This window comes from Phallusia mammillata, chromosome 8, assembly GCF_965637545.1.
Source record: "Phallusia mammillata chromosome 8, kaPhaMamm4.hap1.1, whole genome shotgun sequence".
NCBI classification, from domain to species: Eukaryota; Metazoa; Chordata; class Ascidiacea; order Phlebobranchia; family Ascidiidae; genus Phallusia; species Phallusia mammillata.
In genome coordinates, this window is record NC_137259.1 from 13,138,087 (window position 1) to 13,160,053 (window position 21,967).

Below are 21,967 nucleotides of genomic sequence, written 5' to 3' on the forward strand. Positions count from 1 at the left end.
AGGGTTTAAAATTACAAGGGCAGCCATTGTATTTCCACACCGAAGCAAATTGACACATAAAAAGTTGGCGATACATATGCTGAAAGGGGTGTAAAAATAAAAAAAGGAGCAAAAATATATGGCAATAGGCGAAATAACTTTGCGCCAAACAGCATTATCTAAGTAGCCACCATACGCCCATTGTGTCCCGTTGGCCAAAAAATGTGCAAGATTTGGAAATGATAAAAACATGAAGATTGGAATGACAATTGGTAACTGTTTTTATGCTCCACTAGCCATTTTTTTGCTTTTTGCTACAAAAGTACAAAGCATTTGGCCTCTAAAGCTTTTCTCACAATAATTTATATCACGTGCGGTTTGCGGCAAGCGTTTGTAGCGCCCCGCACTACATAATTTATTAGTGACAGTGCGGTGACCTTTAGCCCCTTGCGACAGGAAATGATGACTAATAAAAGTGATAAATACGGTAGGCAACCTTGACGTGATATTTCTTAAGATCTGAAATAGATAATTTTAGGCGATACTTGGATACAAAATACGTTGTGTTTCCGTTTCGACTAGCTTAGTGCCCTATGTGTTCATTGCTATTAAATGTTGAAAACTTATGTCACTTAGAATAGTGAAAATGCACTGAATTTAGAAACTGCTTAGAGGGGGCGTATTGGAATGTTGTAGTATTCAACTACTTTGTGCGTTTACCTAATGCGTGCGTTTGAAACATCGTTAGCATCACGTCAAGTGCCCACCAACAGTAACAGTGGCATCAACCAGTAACAGCAGTAACGGGACCCTCAATTGTTGAAATGCTTTGTAAAACATAAATGCATCTGCATTGTAACTTTTGTTAATGTAGACTGAAGCGACGAGGCAACAGAATGTTATCTATTCCGTACACAATTCCGTTGCTTGCAATCAGATCACTCTCAGTCACACGGGCCCTCAGGCGTTTTCTTCGTCTACCGAGCATGATACGTTTTCTCTTTGGGCATGACGTAATCGATGTTCCGAGCTTTGAACGGAGACGAACGGGTTTTTGCAGCAATGACACAGAACAGTGAGAACCTGAAAAATAAACAAGGTGATCACTAAGCCTGCAAACTGTTATTCTTTTTTTGTAAAAGTTGAATAAAGCGGCAATATTAATTCGGACTTTAGGCCATGCCTAACACGAAATCTAATATACAGATGTCCAATAGCAAAATTCAACTTTACAATAGTAACTTGGTTAAAAAGACAAAACCATCTGCGGCATGTGGGCACCATACTCAGAAAAGTTTTTGAAAACACAAAACCTACTAAAAAGACGGAGCTGAAAACTATTTTTTTTTCTGTCTAAAATGGTTCATCGTACCTTCAACAAGATGTAACTTGATAACCTTTGCAAGACGATGTGTGTTGCTCAACAACAGACGGAGGACTCGTGGGGCTAGGCGCTGGAAAGCTTTGTTGGTTGGAGCAAAAAACGTAAACCGACCTTCGACAGCGAATATCTACAAAAGCAAACCCAATTCTTATTTTTTAAAGCAAATTTAACCTTGTCAAATACTTCAAATAAAATCCTATATTTCGCATAGTTAGGATGTCCTGAAATGAATTCCCAATTGGGGTATTTATCTGTTGAGCGTTGTGGAAGACTTACTTGATTTATTCCAGCTTTTGCTATTGCATCAAGAATAATAGAGAAGTTACTGCGAGTAGATTCGTGCTGAAGAATTGTAAGTATCGGACCTTCAGGAGGAAAAAGAACCTAAACAATAAACACACACAAAAACGATTAACCTCAAATCCAAGTGAAACAAGAAAAAGTATCAGTTGTTACTCACCCTATCAATGACAAGGACCTCGCCGTTACAGGGTTTGATTTTTGGGCTGCGCAGAACCCTTGCGCATTGCAACGTATTTGTAAGCTTTCTGACAACTCGTTTGTGTCCTCTGTGAAGCACCCTGATGTTACGCCTGTATTGGTCAACCAGAATTTGGTTCGGACCGGTCGCGGCAGTGTCCAGGCTGTCACGTGAGTGCAGATCATCGAGCGTGACGGTCCCAGGAACGACGTGAAATTTAAGAACATTCCGCAACAGGTCGACGTTTGATAGCAAATGCATGATGACGGATCGGTTGAGCTTCTGCAGTCAGTGAAACCAGCTTAGTTACAGTAATTAAGGGTTTAGCTGCAATTTTCAAGTCATACGAAAAACAAAATTGGTTGGTTGGTCATCCCAAAACAGGTTGTAAAAATCAAGTTGCATTTTAAAATCGTTTCGGCAAATGGATATTTATTCAGTAATATAAAGTGAGTACATATTCCTGGGCCGTGTAAAACGTTTAAGAAGAAAGCATGGCGCCTTTCGGCATGGGCTTTTACTATTTTTTGAACATTATCCATATTTCTAAAACTTAAAAAATTCTGTAAATAAACACGCATTTTTCGACCAAAATCTAAATTAAAAAAAGAATTTTCTTAATCGTTTTTTTTTCGAACAGTGGGCAAAAATCCAGAATTGCAGCGGTGCTAAGACCCAAAACATCTTCATCAGTTTGATTGACGTTTCGCTTCCAAGTGCGGTTGCACCGCCGCGTGTAACAGATACCGAAGCATGTGATTTGTGTCAGTACGTAGAAGACTTTACGCTGTCGTGCTGCTGACAAGTTGGCAGGCTTCACACATCACAACGGATGGCTGAATGCTTGTTCTACTAATATGATTACGCGGTCTATTTTCGAGTAGTGAAGTCAGAGCCGATATCTAGCGGGCCGCAAAGCGATCGGTTGTGGTTTGTGAACTTCTGGCACGCCGTTAAGTGAGAGCAATTTAACCTCTACTTGGTTTTGATTATAAACTCTTTTCGTGAAACCTGACTCTAGTGGGTTGTTATGGCCAACTATGCAACTTTATGAACCTAAATTTGATGATTGAGCGCGAAGGATAACACTTCAAGGACGATGTGTTGGGGATAACGCTGGTTAACTGTAACCGATCGGATCAGGTCAGTTTTCAAAACAAACCGCTGTATTTTTGCCACAAGGTCGTATTGCGCGAAAAGCTACGCCGTATGCTCGGCTATGCAAACTGAATTAACTTTCAAGCTTGGTAATTGAATTAAATCTGACTCGTTTAACTTTAGTCCCACGGTTTTCGCCCTCCCCCCATTAACAACTGCGAGAGATGACCCTCAACGAGCTGAAGCATAAACTTAACTGCGACTAATTTAGGGTGGGTTTCCCATAAGAGCTTGTAAGTCTCAGCCACAAATATGTAATGATAACCCACCTTGAAAGCCCTGTTTGTTGGCGCTATTACGGTAAAGTTATGATGCTTTTCCAATACGTTGTTGGTGCCTGCCGCTTGGAGCATTTCCATCATATCAGAGAGTCTGCTGTCAGTGAGAACTACGTCCAGGACGGCTGTAACTGAGCAGAAATATTGGGGACAAATTGAAAGTTAATCCACGGGTGGGGTTGCGGCAAAGTATTTGGGCGAGTCTGACACAAGGACATTTTACCGAGAATATATTTTCGAGAGTCCACTACGATCTATGAACGTTTAGGCACAAAAGACGATTCATCTTAAACATAAAAGTAGCACAAGTTTACCGAAGTAATTCTTCTAGAATTTTATACACCCAACGTTCTGGAAAATTTCTATTTGATTTTACGCTCCAACGATATTTCAATGTTATTGGGATCATGGGGGCTTGTCATAAAGGGTTTCTAGTCCATTGTCAAACCTCACCAGGGCGGGACTGTGAACAATTGATGTTTGACCCATCGCGACCCCAAACTCCGAGTCAGTTTTCACAAGAGACTTTGTGTATTCTTGATTTAACGTGTAAGAAAACCGTGCCTAATATTCCCTGTTTGTACTTACTTGCTGTGGGTTCGACCATTTTATTAATGACGTGGATCACGCCGTTTGTTGTCATGACGTCAGAGGTGATGATCTCACTCTCTTTCACATGCAATGTGCCGTCGCGTCGCTCCATTGTGACGTTTTCGCCCAGATTAGTGAGCACATGAGCAGCGTGCACTGAAGAATTTTTTTAGCACAATAAGATTAAACACGCAAATCTTGCTTGTTTGGGTAGAAGTGTTTTTTTTTTGAAAACTGTTTAGTAGTTTATATGTCGAAAACTGCTTCGTTAATAAGGAACATAAATTCTGACACAAACGCTGGATTTGACTGGCTTCAAACGCTTAGTTGTTAGCTGTTTTCGCTTTTGTAAACAATCGCACTTTGTAAACAAACCCTAAAAAACGTCTCCTCCTTTTTCAGACCAATCTTTTGCTATGGAAACCCAATTCTTTTCGCAGAGAAGTCATTTGAAGTTTGTTTCCTTGAGCCATATCTGAACAAATAAATCGATCGGTTACCTGATGCAACCGGGGTGCACATCACGTGATCGACGATGTGGTTACGCATGAGTGTCTTCAAGCAGTCACCGGTTTTGTGCGCTGCAGGAATACTGGTGAAAGCTTGGTTGCTCGGCGCGAACAGAGTAAATGAGCCGTTGGCTGACACAACCCTCTCATCTAAGCCGGTCTCTTTTAACGCTGCAACAACATTACGTAGCTTGGATAGTAAACATTCCAAACTGCAATCACATAAACGCTGCTGGTTTGTCAAAATAGAAGGGACAAAAACGGTTGTAATTCCACATAATGCTAGTGATTAACGTCAAGCATGCACAGATTTTGCAATGATGGTGATGATTGTTAAACCGTTTGCAATAAAATAATTGCACTATGTAGGCTGCAAGTGTGTTCTCTGGTAGTTATATGTTTGATAAATGCATAGATTATTTTTAAATCTGACAAAGCATTTTTGCACATCCAGCAGACTGAGCAGCGAAAAACATTTGCGTTGCAGTATTGTTGTTCTAAATTGAACAATATACAAACCATACAGATCATTACATTTACACCACCATCGAAAGCCATTTTTCCGAAACTGGATTTTCTTTAGAAGCAGTATCATATTTAAACTAGTGATGCACCGAACCCGCCTAAAAAGGTTCGGGCCGAAACCGAATATTCGGCCACGAGGCCGAATAATTTCGGCCGAATCAGGCCGAACCTAAAATCCTGTTCTTATGGATGTTTTCAACTGAACCTTGTGTCGTTGATGCGAGTGAAGTGAATTATGACAAATCAAAATCACTTACACCATCTGGAAGCTTTACTAAACTTGCAATATTTTGCAGACAAAGTGGCTCGTATTTTATAGAGACAACAATTAGTTAATTTATGACGTTTTGTACAGGTGAAAATGCTAGTTTGGGCATTAATTGCATGCAATCAAAAAGTTCGGTTTCGGCCGAATTTTCAAAAAAGTTCGGGCCGAAACCGAAACATCGAAAAACAGCGTATTCGGCCGAAATGTTTCGGCCAACCGAAACTTCGGTGCATCACTAATTTAAACATGAAAAACTATATGAATACCTGAGAGAAACTCAGAGAATTCGTCTTTTCTTGCCAGATGATCCAGCATACTTTCAGTCACTGGCTGGATGATGTTGTCAATAAAGTAAACCACCGAATTGTCGTTGATGACGTCACGCACACCGACTTTTCGACAATTTACTGTCATGATCCGTTCCAAGTCGGACGGGTAGAAGTTTACGCGAATGGGGTAACCGGAAATAGCCTATGAGTCGATATATGTTCACATTTGTAAGTAAAAGTTTTGTGTCATTTTGGCATAAAAACAGGTTAAGTAAAGAGCCTAAAAATGAGCATAAACCCTTTTAACATTTTTAGTATTTTCCGCACATTAGTGAGGTTTAATCAGATTTGCCTTAATATCAGATCCCATGGTCTTAGCCAATTTCCTTGCTCTATTGTGTGGTGCAGGTGTATGATATCATTGCGTAATGTATAGTATATTGATTTTTATCAAATTTTCTCCAATCGGATTGTGGCCAGTTCGGGACCAGCTAAGTGCATTTTCTTGTCTATAAGAGGCTACGATTGACGGGAGAAGTTCAAGGGTACGATAAATCAAGTGCCATCTTATATTTTTATAGTGGGTTTCTTTTTTTCGCTGTGGCCTCAAGTCATAATGTTGTTTGTATTGATTTTTGGTCGACGTGGTCTATACTTACGGTAAAGAGCTGATCGTTTTGAATTTCGGTGGATATCAGCATTTGGTTGGGAATGACGTGATTTTCAAGGAACTGTCGTACTTGGTTGCTGTCACTCACTTCTGTATCGTTCGGGCTGTTGGCCAAAGCTATAAAATAAACCAGATAAAACGGTTTAAACTTTTTACGACCAGCTGCAATGTTTTACAAAACAAACAAAAATCGGGTTATTTTCGAAATTGTTTAGACTTGTATAGCAATCGTTTTTTGCTAATATTTATTCTTCACACAGATGTGAAAAACGTACTAGCGACCGTATTAAAATCGATTCGTCTTTTTAACAAGTTTTGTTTTGAAGAACCCATATTGCAAGCAAAGATACTGCTATATCTTACAATCGTACATTAAACTTCGTACTTATTCACCTTCCACTAACACTTCATCATTTGGCATAAATACTGTCAACTTTTCGTCTCCAATTCCTTGCGGAGGACCACGGCCTAGATCTGGAGCCTGGCCTCTTGAGATGAGCATAGTTGGTTCTGTCAACTCCGACCGTCGCATAATGCTACCTGTAAATAAAGAAAAAAGCTAATAATTTAGACATTAATACTGCAACCAACCCTTTACGACAAAACGCAAAAGTAATTTTTGGAGTGGTCAAAGATCAGTCGAACGCTGCCAATTTAACTGATCGTCAATGTAAAACGCCGTGTAAGTTTAAACAAAGTATGAGAGTACTTCCTATACTTCTGTAAGGATTAGATAAAAAGTAGGCTACAAAGCGTTCATCAAATTTTGTGCATCTTGGATCAGCAAATTTGTGGCAAAAGCAAACAAACAACTGGACCTGTAAAGATTGTAAACTGGTTTGGCCCGACTTGTGGCTGCACAGATCCAAACAAGAAAAGTCAAGTTGCACACGTGTCTTACGAAACCGCGCAAGTGCAGAACATCTACTCAAAACCACAAATACAATGAGGTAACTAAAGTAATTGAACGTGTCATGGAGTACTCGTCATTTTTCGCATACCTGGCTGACATGACGTTCGGGTCCTATCAATGTGAAAACCGCTGCAACAGTGATGTGTGATGGTCTTCGTCGGTCGACGTCCTCCAAAGCCGTAACTGCAAATCAAGCGCAACCACAGGTGTTAAATGTGACAGCAACGGTCACCTGAGAGTAATTGAAACATGACATGCGATTGCTGGAGAAAATGATATAGTTTGGCGCCTTCGCTTGCAGCGACTGGTGATTGATCTTTTGATTGAGAAAAAAAAACAAGCGGGCGCACTTCACCTGTCACCTTCAGAATCGTGTGAACTTTTCTCTATACAGACAAAAAACCTTGATCGGGATTCGTCCCCGGGATTGTCCTGGGTTCGAACCCCGTGAAAAAAAAACTTTTCTCTTATCAGTCATTGACAAAAATCTTTCTGTCATGTTTTTGCAAAGAAACGTATGTCTGCATTGAACTATGTTCCCATGTTATTCAAATCACACTTTACTAATGACAAATCACATAAACCTGAGCTTCTCAACCCCAATGAGGAAATTGACATGCTTTTGGGTTGGGGTACATTGAGGCAAGTTAACAGAATTAGTACGTTGTAAAACCCGGGGATATATTTGAGTTGTAAAACTGTCCAGGCTTTTTGGATAAGTTTCGATTTAAAGTTAAATAAAATGGACATGATTCCAGCATTACTTTACACTCAACCGCTATTACAACCACTTTGGAGCCAAATTGGGCCTTTTAAACGGGGTTGGGTCATTAGTTCAAGTTCGGACCCCTACATCTTATACTTGTCACTTGACCACGTAATTTTTTGCATTTTTTTTCACGTATGGTCAAAGGCTATAATTATACAGGTCTCCAATTCACAATTAGTTTGTATGGTGTCTTACCTTTCCACACACACATATTTTCTTTTCCTTTCCTTGCATCTCTCCTCGGTCCGAATTCTCCTCAGTATGTCGGATGTGAGACCGTACAAGCCAGGACTTTCCGTCACGCACACATGTTGCCTGCAATGAAAATTGTTCAAGCTTCACTGAATGTTCTCTGATGTAGTAAGGTTAAGCGCAGCTTTATTGCCACTTATAGGTCGAGTGTTGTTCCACAGTTATTTGACCGTGGTTCAACTCAAGCTCAAAGAGGACCACCCTTCAAAACCTCAGTGTGCAAAATGGTCAAGATTTATTCCCATAAGGGTACGATTTCAGTAGCAAGTTTTTACTTTTGATTTTTGCAACTGGACGGGTTTCAAATTCTCAGTCGCAAGTGTTACCACTTAAAATGCAACTGGCGCGTTAAGTGAGGTTACATATGCATTTCGCTGGCGTAAGGCCTAAGGGGGTCGCCAACATGCAGTATCAGATATCGTCCAGGATACAGAGTTCTCAACAAGAATTTGCGACACAAGAATTGTGGCAACCAATCCTATCGAACCTTTATCGTCGGAAAGTGAAACATAGAATCGTGGGATCTTGCGAGGTCGCGAACTTCGTAAGTGCGATATGGTTGCGATACAGCAAATGCCAAGCGGGAAATCTGATGTACAATTGACATGACAAAATCTGGAAAGTTTGCACCAAAATTACCGATAATCGCACCGCATTTCATGTATTGCAAGTGCGTTAGACGCCAAGCGGTCTGCAAGGACAGCAAAATGTGGCAAATTTGGGCACAAAAACGCATGGTAACCTTCCGTTATGCGATCATTTTTACCGCAACAGGAACCTAGAAATTTTAACTACCTTGATTTTTCGATTACGTATTATGACCTTGTTTTCTTGTAGAAAAAGCTCTGAACAAAATTTAAATTACGTTAAAAGGGCGGGGCTCGCATAACATGAATCCAAACTTGTTTCTCAAAACATTTCGCTTCAGAGTGAACAACTCGCCGCGCTAATTCGCAAAAAAACGTTGTTGCGTTGTCACAGGCACTGGGCACGGAAACAAAGCTCCTTGTTGTTTCGTGAGTTTTCTGCAAACAGACAAGCGGCCACAAGAAAGTCTGATGACTCCCGTGCTTCTTCGAAACAAAATATTGACATGAGTTTATGTGAGTTTGCTGTGACAGGCCTCCTGTGTTATATTTGATGTCGAATATAAAATACGAGCACAAATCACAACGATAGACGGTTATATTTAGGTTGTTTTAATGGGCTGTTGTTTTATGTCTTAACATCTGCTTTTGATCATACCTTGCCATGCAATAAATTTAATACCAGGATGCCTGTACGCGCATAATGCTTTTGGCTTATATTTGAACATTACCATTTTAAATTTGCCTAAATAAGTCGACCAATAAAGGAAACATGGAAATTTAAACCAGGCATGCAAACTGTATAGTGACATTGTCTAACATTCAATTTAGTATAATGTATTGCAAAAGCCACAGCAGAGTTTGCTAACGAGCTTTGTCAGTCCTGTAGTGGAGAAATGTTTGCGTGGACTAATTGTAACCTGCTTATAATGTAAACTTAAACCACAGTACGTTTTTTTAGGCTACGATCAAACAACTTTAACCCTGTTGACTCTGAACCGCTTGCCTCACAAAGCACAGTTTTTGTGAATGGTGATTATTTTATGAGTAAAATTTATCAATCGACAGCACCACCTGCGGAAACCGGATCGTTTTTTAATTAATCGTCACGTAATGACGTCAACTACGCCAGACTTCTCGAATGTTTACATTTAAATGATTGATGGCGGTCTGCGAAACTTAATCGCGAAGGCCTAACAACGCCAAGTTCAGCTAGGCCGAATAATGGATTGACGCCTAGGTGACGATTAACGAGCTGCTATGAGCCGCGTTTTGGCCTTGCCATAAAGCGGCTGAACCGCGATAAAGCGTTGAAAGAGTGAAGCAAATTTTACCGTGGGACAACGAAAAATTTCGCATTCAATCTTTATGTGTATGTGGCGGGGCCATTTTCTGCGCCGCATGTTTAGTTTACAGTGTCCAGACATTAATACCCAGTGCGATAAGTTTTGTGAAATCGATTGGTTTGGCCAAATCAATCTTAGTTGTGGTTGGCAGGCGATAACTGCCTGATGAAACCGGGGATCTTATTCTGCAGATTGTGGCCCACTGGATTGAGCTTCGCACGTGGTTCCAACGCAGTGTATAAGATTATAGCCAACCCGTCGGGCTGTGGAAATCCTTTAACTTCCGTGTCCCGCGAACTTCATTGTCGTCAACTTGACCTTACGCTTTGTGAAAGACAACGAGGTCGCCTGAAAATCCATTTGGTGCCATCTGTCTTCCTCAAACGTGATGTATTTGCGACCTCTGTAAATTCAAAGTCAAGCCTACCTAGTGTTCGTAAAGGACACTTCAACGGCCTTATGTCAATCTCATATTGAATTGTCTTGTCCCTATAGGACCGGAACCCCGTAAGGCCACCCACTATTGGGTTATCATTGGACAAGAGCCAAGCCCAGCGACCGTACAATGCGTCATAATCCCGGGTTAAGCCACGAAATTGACAAAATAAAACGACTTCTTCCATTCGGCCGTTTTCAAAACAAACAATAGGGACAAATCTGCTTCAGGGGATAAAACCCTCAAGACGGTTCGATGGTCTGTTTGGTGTTGACAAATCGCTTTGCATCTCTGTTGGTTCAGTTGTTGGTGCGATCCTTTGCGGATTTTAAGGATCGTGCTGCTGTTTACCGCTCTATGCGCTAGTCGGGGATTATGTCTATCAGGCGTGATACCCCCCTTACCCAAGCGTGGGCCCAACGCTACTAAAAACATTTACTAAGATTAGTTCTTATTACTCATACACCCAAGTGAGTAGTGAGCACAACGCACAAAAAACAAAGTTGCCATACAAAACGAATGAGTAACGTTGTTTACTTTGAAATATATCAAATGTGTTTTGGTTGCAACTGATTGTCATTGATCAATCCGCATTTGAACACAAAAAGATTGAAGTTTTAAATATCTACCGGTAGCAAAGGGTTTTTAAAAAGTTGAAGCAATTAGAATGCATCCTTCATTTGCTCAGCTAAACCACACAAAACTTGAGTTTTTCAGGTACGGGATTACTCGTTACCATCTGTATCTGCACAAATGAGCCTAGCTTATCGTATCTAGGCTAATACGCACCCACAAAGCGGTTTCCGAATCTATTTATTACCCAAATTCCTCCCTTCGTGGGACAAGTACAATTTCCGGTTTAAATTCTCATTTGGCTGTGAAAATCTCAGAGGAAAGACTTTTAGGTAATTATTTACACGATGTTCCTTTCAAGCCGGATGGTGTTTGCTTGCATAACTTAAGTCCTTTTTCGCAGGTCAGCAAACATATTTGTCTGCTCACCGTCAAAGGACTCTTGTTACCTTACATCGTGTAGAACACGTTTAGCTACATCTAATCCGTTTCTCGTGTTTGAACAAGGGTTGCAATGCGCACCTCAAAATGCTACCTGAATCCCTACTTCTGCATAGCATTGTGGAATTAAAGTAATCTTATGGTGGATAACAGGTTGAAAATGTTCAACACATGAATAGGGGCTATTGTGAAAATAATTTTGCAAAGACTGTTGCGTTTGACTGCTATCACGAAAGCTGTTTTTTTGTGAATTGATAGTCGCATGTGATATACATCGACCACCAACAGACTGTTGCATTGTGTCTCAATCTGATATAACGACGGGATCACACAGTAAGGTTTGTCGCACTAACGAGAAAACAAGGCGTGAGAACAACTAGCTACGGTTTGGCGATCGTCCCATATCGCTCGTTTGTTGATTGACAATCACCTCACTATTGACCAAAGGTAAGGGAGTCAAAGATAGTTCAGCCACAAGGCGTGGTAGCCTTTCGTCGACAAAATTTCGGTTTCTCTTTACACAAAACAAAACATGAATTTATTTTATTACCAACAAAGGTGGGCTAAAATATCGTTAAAATTGACATCGGTCTCAATTTTCAAGTTTTGTTAGTACTGCATTGTTCGGTATTTAACCGTTCAAATGGATGTGGTATGTCGTTAAAGAGTCTGTTCTGTACTGTGACTATTTTAAGACCGGTCATTGATTCAACATTATAGATCAACTATATTTACATTTAAATCCAACTAAAAAATAAATATGACTTTACAGAGAACAAATACAATTTGATACTTGCAAAATCATTCAATTGTACTAGTGTGTGAAAAAAACGATCTTTAGTTGACTCATGAAATTTGTTCAGGATCAAGTATGTTGATTCAGGATTTCAAAAAACACTTAAGTGGGGAAAACAATGGAAAGTTTTGACGCCTGTTAGTGACAGCTACAAGGTTTAAACATTAAAATGAAAGCAAACGTTCCCCAGAACGATTGAGTAATGTGCAAATAATATGTAACCACATCCTATCCAAAGCCAACGGGTTTTATTTATTTTGCCCGTGCGGTTTTTAGAGTTTGTTTTGCAAACGATATTCGCCAAAGTCGCTCTGTTAAGCAAGCGTGAAATACAACGACGAAGTGACAAATACTGAAAGCTTTTATTGATAAGAGTTTCAGGCTAACAAGCTGCCTGACATGAACGACATAACGCTGTATTGGAGTGTTCCCACGTAGTTTTACACGGAAATATATCGGAACTGCTTACGTAATGGGTTGGAACCGCAAACATTTCCAGAATTAAATGCACAGTGATTTCCTTATGAGCAAAGTTCTTTGAATAAAAAAGCCCGGAAATATAACGTGTGTGGCCCTGACATGCTTTTGGATTTTCTCCGATTCGGAAACAAAGATAGCAACGCTGATAATTTGAATAAGCGTTTACCTGCGAATTTCCTAATCTAAATAAAGTGTAGTAGTAAAAGGTAAAGGAAACCTTTTTCGGCCCTGAAGTGTTTGTTGTCATGTAAACTGTTTTTAATTGTTGAGAAAGGCCTTTTTAACCTCAGGGTTTTACAAATATCGCATAAAAGTTTTAACATTAGAGTTACTTTAAAGGGAATATCGTTGCAATTCAAAAGCTAGTTCAGCATTGCTGGTTTTTTCGCGTTGCTAATGGAGAAGACAGGCGATACGACGCACAAATCGCTAAGGAGTGATTTTGTAATCGCGCCTGTGAGCAGCCGATTATCCGTTGTTGCATCTGCAAACTTAAAACCGCATCGGTTCCGCGGCAAACAAAGGTTATTTGTTGTCAAAGGCCATGGTCTCATCTTGAAATCTTCAAACAGAAAACGCAGCCACAAGACTTGCGACAAACAGGTGGGCGTTTTTAAACCACTTTGTCTTCATTCTAGCGTGCAGCGTTTTGTAACAAACTATTTACCCAACCATGATCCGATCTACGTAGTGAAGCCATAACTATAACAATCAACTTTTTCCGCGGGGTTTTTGTATGTCACTCACGTCGTTAACATATACTTTACTATCGTTTGTTTGTTTACATGCGGCCCTATTAAACCGACGATCATCTATTTCCGGCAAGCGCGAATGTTTTCGAATGACACGCCTCGTTTAGTAACTGGGACGACTTAAATGCCGACATTTACCTACGTAGGACTCCGATGGCGTCATAGGACAAAAAACGAACTTTTTTGTAAGAATTTTCGCAAGAGAATGTTTGAAAGTTGATTTCTATGAGCTTTAGTTTTTCCTGTAGAAATTAACGAAAATTGGGATAAATCCATTTGCTATCCATTTATACTGAGATACCGCAACAACGTATTCATTTCCCTGGGCGAAGTGCGGTTAATTGCTTTAACAGAGCACGCGCACTTTTGGTAACCGCCTCACGGCCATTTTCGGCTACTTCTAAAGGCGTACCGACGGCTCACAAAGCCAGTAACAAATAGACCAATGCTTCACACGTGTATTCTGCGTGTAGTGTTACTTATGGCGCCACAAGTAATAACTTTGTTGCACTGGAAGAGTCCAAAACGCAGCTGATCAACATAGCAGTGGCATACTTGCGGTTAATTGTCCCTAAACCGACGCCAGGCCGCGCGGAAACCGTAGAGCTGGCCTGTTAGCCTAAGTAGCGATGTTGTTGTCATTGAGTCATATACCGAGGCATGCGTTCCAGGTAAGCCCGTTCGTTCGTCAGCGACAAACTTTCGGCGCCTAAAACCCACCGGAAACCCGTTTTTTGCACTTATTTACAAAAAGGTTTTAAATATTAATTTTGAGTCATGACAATCTCAAAGTCAGGTGTTGTGTTGAAAAATATATTGAACGTTGACTTGCACTTTGCTTCAAAGACTGTTGCAAAGTCACAGTGGGAAATCATTGTTTGTTGCCTTAACTAGGATAATCCGATTAAAAGACGCAAGGCAACACATCGGAAAGACACGAACTACAAAAAACGACAATTACGTAATTCTTGTACTTGTCTTTTCGTTTCTCTCGATTCCAAAACAACACGGCTTATACAATACAAAAAATAAATTTGGTTTGAGACAGCAATGTTCATGACCCCAAACCAGATTGTACCGATGTTGAAAAAGTCCTCCAAAGAATTTCTTTTTCCAAGTTTTATCTCATTTATTATGAGTTTTTCTCATTACCCATCACCTTTATGAGGGGTAAAAATGCCGGGAGGGTGCATTTTAATCATACTTTATTTAAATCGCGGCTCTAAAGGCTCAAGTCGACACACCAGTGTTCAAACAGCTACAGCGAGTATATACCAAATTTACAAAAAGAAACTAACCGAGTAAATTTAATTTCAACGGTCTGCAATCCATGTAAATACCCCTGCAGACTGCCTTTGGAATTAGTGGCCGGTTTTGGTCGGATTTAGCTGATTCAGCAATTATGCGGTCGTCAAAGGAGATCCTCGTGATCAAAGCTAAGCTGCAGTAACAACTAATGCAGAGATATCTTGGTTTACGGTCCTAAGCTTGTGTCCGAACTAACAAGGGGTTTGTAAGTTGAGCGCATTCCGCAGGCAACGAACCGTGAGGTCACTTGCATTGACCCGTGACACTGCCAAAGGACAATTGGCTACTAAAGGGACAATTTTGTGGCCTATAGCGAATTGGTAAAACATGGAACAGGTTTTAAAATTTTTGTGCAAAAAATCGAAAATTTTGTACACTTACCCTTGCCACCACTTTTTGCGATGGGCAGAGGTGTCCCTCCTATTCGATCCGACCTGTTTCTTAGTTTCACTCCTGTTGCTTGATCTAGACGGGATTACGGACCTTGCTGCAATTGTTGGTGCCCCAACTTTACTTGAATCGGTGGTGTTCCCGTCTAACATTGCTATAAACTTGGGGTTAGTTTTCGTGAAGCTGATTTTAAAGCCATCGCCCAGATCCTTAACCAGTTTTTGTGCTTCGCTCATTGAGGTAGTGTGGATTCGCAAGACCGATGAAGGGTGAGTTGGTTTAGATACTCTTGTGATACCCGATAGAAGTTGGTTTTCGTGTTTGGTGCGCTGTGGTTCCACATCGAACAAATTTTTGGGACTGGACTGTGCAGTGCGAGGACTACTGGCCGTTGTGGGTGTGTACAATCGCGTAGGAACCCTTGTGGGCGATCGAACCACTTGTGGAATAAAATTGGTGCTTGAATCAAGACGAGTTGCTTTGTTTTTAGCGTTGTTCGCAACAGTTGGAGACGATACTCTTGGAGTGGGAAATCGGTGCGAAGTTGATGAAGGGTAGTTGCTGCGCGCTGTTGACCGAAGGAAGGTGCGGTATTTGCCGCCAGTTGACTTTGTGGGATACCTTGGGCTCGGACCGAACTGCCGGCGAGTCTTGTAGACAAATTTCATTCCGTGGGGAATTTTCATCATTCTTGTACCAGGTGGGTACATTTGCGTGCTGCCGCCGAAATAACGCCTTGTTGGTGTAACCCTGCCCCGAGTGGGCGTTACGCTGTACCGGTGCACCACGGTCGGGGATAAGTATGATCTACTAGACGTTGGGCGTGAGTACGAATTCGTATACACCTTGCGCGGTGTGTAGCGAAGCCCACGTCCAACGATGCCCCTTGTGGGTGAAAATTTGTACAAAGACGAATGCGTTGCCCGCTGTCGCGATCTGTAGCCTGTCACTGTTCTTAACTCTGCCAAAAGGCCTAGCAGCCCCATTGCTATGAAACAACAGCGCCAAATCAAAAACATCTTTTTGCTTGGCAGCATGTTGGCGACTCGTTCGAAGTCCTTCTTCTGGTGCTGCAACTCAGACTAGCGCACAGTTCTTTCTCGGCTTGACTTTAACCTGCTCCGCGGGAGTGCAAATCCCGTTCGGCAAAAGTGGAAAAAAAGGAGCTAGCTGTGATGACAACTTTTAACGTCTCTCTCAACTTGCAGCCGTAAATCTGCCGCCCACAGCTCTTGGAAAGCAAGTTTTTTTGTACAAATTTGCGCCAAGCACTTTATATCCGTTCGTGATTGACGCCTGTACAAACAATATAGCCCGCTTATAAAACTATGCATCTGTTTGTGGGACGTTTCGGCGGTCTTTCTCAAATAGCCGTGTTTATCTACGAATCTGGGTTGTCTAGCAGTTCCTATAAATTTATACACAGAAAAATCCAAAGCATTCCAATTAGCATCTAGGTCAAAGGTTGTGGGGCGTTATTAACCTATGCTACACACTTTTATAATCAGCTGCATTTAACAGTATTTTTTGATTATTGGCAGACACAAATTCGACCTGTTTATCACATCGTTACATAAATGTGCATTTTGTTGCGGTCTAATAGAAGACGAAACCTGACGCAAAACAAGTCCACAAATGCCGAGATAAAACAGCGTTAGCTTGTTTGTGACTAGCATTTAAGGGAACTATATCACCACGACCATTAAAACATGGTGAAGTATTTGGTTTCAAACGAAAAAGAAACACTTTTTTATCAAACGTTCCAGGAAAATTACCAAGTTGAAAACCGGAAGACGCCGACGGAAACCGTCTGAAACCCCAGATCAGATCATTTAACAAAACAACCAATCATTCAACCAATCATTTTTGCAATAAGTGAAGAGTGCGCACAACAAAAACTTATTGCCAAGTAGCTTGTACAGTACAGCGATTAGGCATCAACCAATCTACAGATGTACACATGGCCAAATGGGGATTGGTATCAAATTACATTTGTATCAGCTGTGACAGCCAAATCCACTAATCCATTACTTCCTCTGTACAGTGGCATAAATTGTATGCATCCCGTTGCATCGGCATGTTTCCGATGAAGCAGCATCACGCGGGCCAGGCTGACCCAAACTGCCGCCGGGGTAATCGTTTATTTCCTGGGCTTGACCTCGCTTGGGCTCGCACGAATCAAACACTTCGTCGTATATGTGATGCAATTCGTTGGTGTCTTGCAGGCGTTGATTGATGCCTTGCGGCAGTTGGCTGGTTTGATTTTTCTCTGCTCCGCCTTGAAGCTCGCTTAGCACTTTTGTAAGATCCTCCATAATATCTTTATACCCAGCGCGTCCACCGCTGTTATCCACTTTGGGCGATTGCCGAGCAGAAGGACCTGCAAATAAGTCACAATGTAAGTTTACATAAATTTGTATCACGTCATAAACATCTCAACATTTATAATGTGATATCGAAACAGAAAGTCAAAAACTGCAATGGGGTTTTGCGTGTATATTTGATATTCAGATGTGAGCACTTTACCCTTTCAATCTTTGACTTTAAAGAAAGGATCGATTAATGTGGCAAATGTATCGTTTAAGTCAGGGGCGGGCAACTTCTCCAGTCGGCGGGCCTGATATGAGAAAATGAAGTACTTGGCGGGCCGGATTCCTGAATCGATATACATTAATCGCGTATTTATCCAGTGATTTAAAACGGATTTTTGACCACCTAAACCAGGGGTGGGGAACCTTTTTGTTTATAAAAGCTACCTAACGATTTATCGACACTCGTGTAGGCCGCATAGACTATTTCCCAGGCCAAGGGCAGTGATGTTCAAACTTTTTGACTTACAGAATGGTCGTTTTGCTATTTCCTCGTAGTTTGTAGGACTTACGGTCCCAGCTAATTAAAATTCCTCACTACATTTTTATCTTCACTACAACATTCAGGATTTATTTAACCTAGAAATTGCTGAACCTGGAGTTTTTGGTAGTCCTAACTATGGAAATCGCTTTATGTACCACTATGGGACCACATGGGTCTTGTTTGAAAACCGCTGCCCTGGAACTAATCAAAAAATAATCTGCAATAAAGTCAAAAATACGTTTCTGTCTATTTTTTTCAGCGCCTGGTGCAGTCGGTTATATCAACATCTTATAAATGTATTTTGCCATCGAAGGCCGCACTTAGTGCCCTAAATAGCCGCATGTGGCCTTTAGGTCGCAGGTTCCCAACCCTGAACTGGCTATACGTGTGGAAACAAAGAAAACCGTTAAAATAGGACACACACAAGGTTGGTACTTATGTCGTAACAATGGACGTATGGTGCAATGGTAACAACGGCGGGAATTTTTTTTGCTATTGGGGAGCGTTACTGTGCGTTACAACTGTAATTTGACGTAGTAAGCAAGTAATGGGGCTTGCGGCAGACTGTGGCCGCGGGCCACATTATCATGTAAGACCGGAAACTGTCCGCGGGCCGCTCAAAATCCCGTCGGTGGCAACGTACGGCCGGATCCGGCCCGCGGGCCGTATGTTGCCCACCCCTGGTTTAAGTTCATGCAGTCAGACTAGAATCAAGTGCAAACATATATTTTAGCAACTGAACGTGGTATCCAATATGTTTGTAGTGACATGTTTTACCCAACTTATCCTTAAATTCTTTTTACATGTACCGTCCGTTTGCTTGACTGGTATTGGCGGTGGAGGGCCAAGATTGACAATTGACTGCTCGTCGGAATAACTCGGCGGGCAAATACCGTTTCCTTTTTCTTGTGCGCCAACTAACGGATTTTCTGTCGCAGCATCGGTTGGTGTCAGATACACAGTTGACGATACAGACCCGCGATCAATTTGCCTTGGCAACGAGTTGGAGGAAAAAATCCTTCCTGTTTTGTTTTGACCAGGGTTCATGGCACAACAAACATCGTATACGCCGTATAAATTCTGAGAGCACTTGTCGTTAAGTTTCACAATCGTCGCGACACCGGCACCACCGTTTTGCCTCTTGGAACTAGTTTTCACCTGTGTAAAAGTTGGTTTCTAAGTTTTAAATTAAACATAGCCACTTGGCACAACAAATCTTTTATAGAAATAACAACTACTAACACTTTTAACCTACAGTTGTGCATTCATGAAAAATCTATTGCATAAGATTACCAGAGACCGCTGGGTTGATTTGAAGCTGGTTGCTGTGGTCGTTTGTGGCATGGTAATACTGGTGTTCTGGTTAATTGGAATGGTGTTGTTTAGAACCTGAAGCGCGTGCGTCGAATGTCTTCCTGTAAGTGTCAAGTCAAAGAGATAACAATCAAATGCAGTACATTTGATTTTAGAAGCTCTTGTAATTAAAACAACGTTTGTTTGGAATCGTAATTTCCAAAACCAGTAAACAGATTATTCAAATTTTCAAATTGTGTACTTGCCTTAAGTAAAACTTACCGATAGTTAATGTTGAAGGTATCGGGGAACTAATCTCCAGGGATCTATTGCGAATCTTCAGTTTCCTTTTTCTCCGTTCCAAACAACCAAAGCAGAAATACGACACCAAACCTGCGCAGACCATCGAAATTGCCACAGTTGCCAGACAGCACACCAATACAAAACCGTAGTGCATAAGACTGATGTTTGACGTTCTTTCATATGGTTTTGATGATGAACTGGTGGTAAAAAAGGTCTGGGTGCTTTGGAAATCTTTTGTATTTTGAATCAGGGTTGTTTTTGCCTTTACTTCAGGAGTTGTAGCGCGTTTTTGATTTTTCGATGAACGGGTACTTTCTGTTAGGTTTTGACTTGAAGATGAAGTTGGGTTTAAACACGGTAATAAATAGGAACAGTTCAATATAAATGATTTGTTGTCCATTTTCGACGTGCACATGTTGTGTTGAAACACTTCCTTCTTGTCACCCTGTTCATCTGTCGCCTTTACACACTGTCTTTTAGCCACAACGTGTCCAGGATTCTGGCCGTTGTAACAAGTCACTGAACACGGTGAGAGAATCCAAGTCCACTTGTAAACATTTGCAGGTACTGATGCTTTGCACGGCTCAACATTACAAGGCACATTACGGGCCTTACAGTAGTATGCAGGTGATTTAGATTTCGTTGTATTTTTGTGTGTGTAACACACTCGGTAATTTGTACGTACGCCACCACCACCACAGGTTTTGCTACAAGGATTTGTTTTGTCCGTCCATTGCTTGGAGTTGTTGTGAAACTGTTGTGCGCATCGTTTTTGTGGTAGATAAAATCTCTTTGTAACTTTGGGGTGTATGCACGTATTGGATTTATTGGCCTTACATCGGTAATTTCTTGTTTCAACAGCATATATGCAAGACCAACTACTGCTGTTATGAGTGAAGTAGTTGGTGACGTTAGACAGTAACTGCTTGTTTTCGCAATCGCATTGCTCGCTGTTGCTTGACGCATTCAATTCTTCTTCCTGACTGAACCACTCGTTAGTAGCGGTAGAAAATGTTAAATTGAACAGTATCAACAGGCATAGGATAAACATTTTAAATTTGGAGAAAATATTCTTTGCAGTTGTATATGTACGTGGATTTGCTCTGATAATCAGTACACATTCATATTCTTTCAAACATAAGAAATAAGCTTTACTTTTGAAAAATAATTGCTTTGAACGTTTAAAAATTCTAGCAAATTAACACATATTTAAGTTTGATTACATACGATTGGAATAACATACTAAAATATACAAGAACAATTAAAAACAAGTTAAAATTTGATGAAACAAGATTGGGGCTTTTAAATATAGACGACAGCAATTATCTCCCGGCATTTTGTAAAATTAGGTGGATAAGACGAACAACTGCTAAATCCGATAAACTCAAAAACTAAACTGATCTTTACCAAGAATTGTCCAAGACTTCGTTACATCGCAACCCTTCATATTCTGATTGGTCATGTGTATTAAAGCTAAATGTTATTTCATAAACACACGAGAAAAAACAATACAGCTTGTCGACGTTTTAAAATGAGTTTACTTACAACGATCAAGCTTTTTTAATCTGCCCTAAAGTTGCAAACAAAAAGTAGTGATCAAAACGATTGCCTGCCTATCTAAGCGTGTGGCAGAAGCACCTAAAAGTGTGCGTAAACTAAGGTAATTCGTTCTTCATTGCGGAACAGTCAATCAGACACGAACATCTTGCAATAGATTGAAGTTTCCTTGTCAATGATACCCCATCATCGTGTCTAAGAGGTTAAAAATGATTCCTATCAAACTAGCTTCCTCATGTTCCTAAATAGAACCACTGAAACAGGTCTTTTGAAATTGTTTTACTGTGATTGTAATGGTTTGCACGACAGTTTTAATATTTGAAAAACCCACAAAAATCATGAATTTTTATCACGACAAAAAAGAACAACATCTAGCAGTTTAACAATTAAAACATTATTCTTCATTCGATTAAATCTGGAATAACAAATGCTCAAAAATGTTCGGTCCACAAGTATACTGAAGAATTTTGCGGATTTGGGAATCAAAATATTAAAGAACAATGCTGTGTTCGGTACGTTATCGTTAGTCGGAATATTTTTCAAACTGGTCTTAGCCGGTTTCTGGCTATAGCCTTTCGCCTTTTATTCGATTCTCGAGGTTCAAAAAATCGAAAACAAATCCGGTTTTGGGTGGGTTTTCGCCGGAATCTTCCAGTTTCAAACTGGTTCTGGCCGGTTTTAGCCTCCTACCGAACATCCAAACCGGTTGAAACCGGAATCGAAAACCCGAAATTTTCACGAGATTTTCGAAAAAAACCTAAGGCTATAGTCTTTCCCTTCTTTCGATATTCGGGGGTCAAAAAATC

The 21,967-nt window shown here is 40.8% G+C and overlaps 1 protein-coding gene across 1 annotated transcript; it reads right to left on the reverse strand.

The window, feature by feature from the left end:
• Nucleotides 1-4: 4 nt before the first annotated feature.
• Nucleotides 5-16,580, reverse strand: LOC145205308 (transforming growth factor-beta-induced protein ig-h3-like). Its single transcript, XM_080077993.1, has 13 exons — nucleotides 15,147-16,580; nucleotides 7,990-8,109; nucleotides 7,114-7,208; nucleotides 6,506-6,652; nucleotides 6,102-6,229; nucleotides 5,440-5,644; nucleotides 4,372-4,551; nucleotides 3,869-4,027; nucleotides 3,272-3,411; nucleotides 1,824-2,126; nucleotides 1,640-1,747; nucleotides 1,352-1,490; nucleotides 5-1,062 (listed from the first exon to the last, which is right to left on the reverse strand). Exons 1-13 carry the CDS (start codon nucleotides 16,190-16,192, stop codon nucleotides 845-847), a joined length of 2,988 nt encoding a protein of 995 aa, XP_079934119.1. The 5' UTR covers nucleotides 16,193-16,580; the 3' UTR covers nucleotides 5-844.
• Between the last annotated feature and the right edge of the window lie 5,387 nt (nucleotides 16,581-21,967).

Coding starts and splice junctions, on each gene's coding strand:
- LOC145205308 (XM_080077993.1), bottom strand. CDS start 16,192: ATGCTGCCAAGCAAAAAGATGTTTTTGATTTGGCGCTGTTGTTTCATA. Junction 6,230..6,505: donor TGATGAAGTGTTAGTGGAAG/GTGAATAAGTAC, acceptor TTTATTTTATAG/CTTTGGCCAACAGCCCGAAC. Junction 3,412..3,868: donor AATGGTCGAACCCACAGCAA/GTAAGTACAAAC, acceptor ATTTCTGCTCAG/TTACAGCCGTCCTGGACGTA.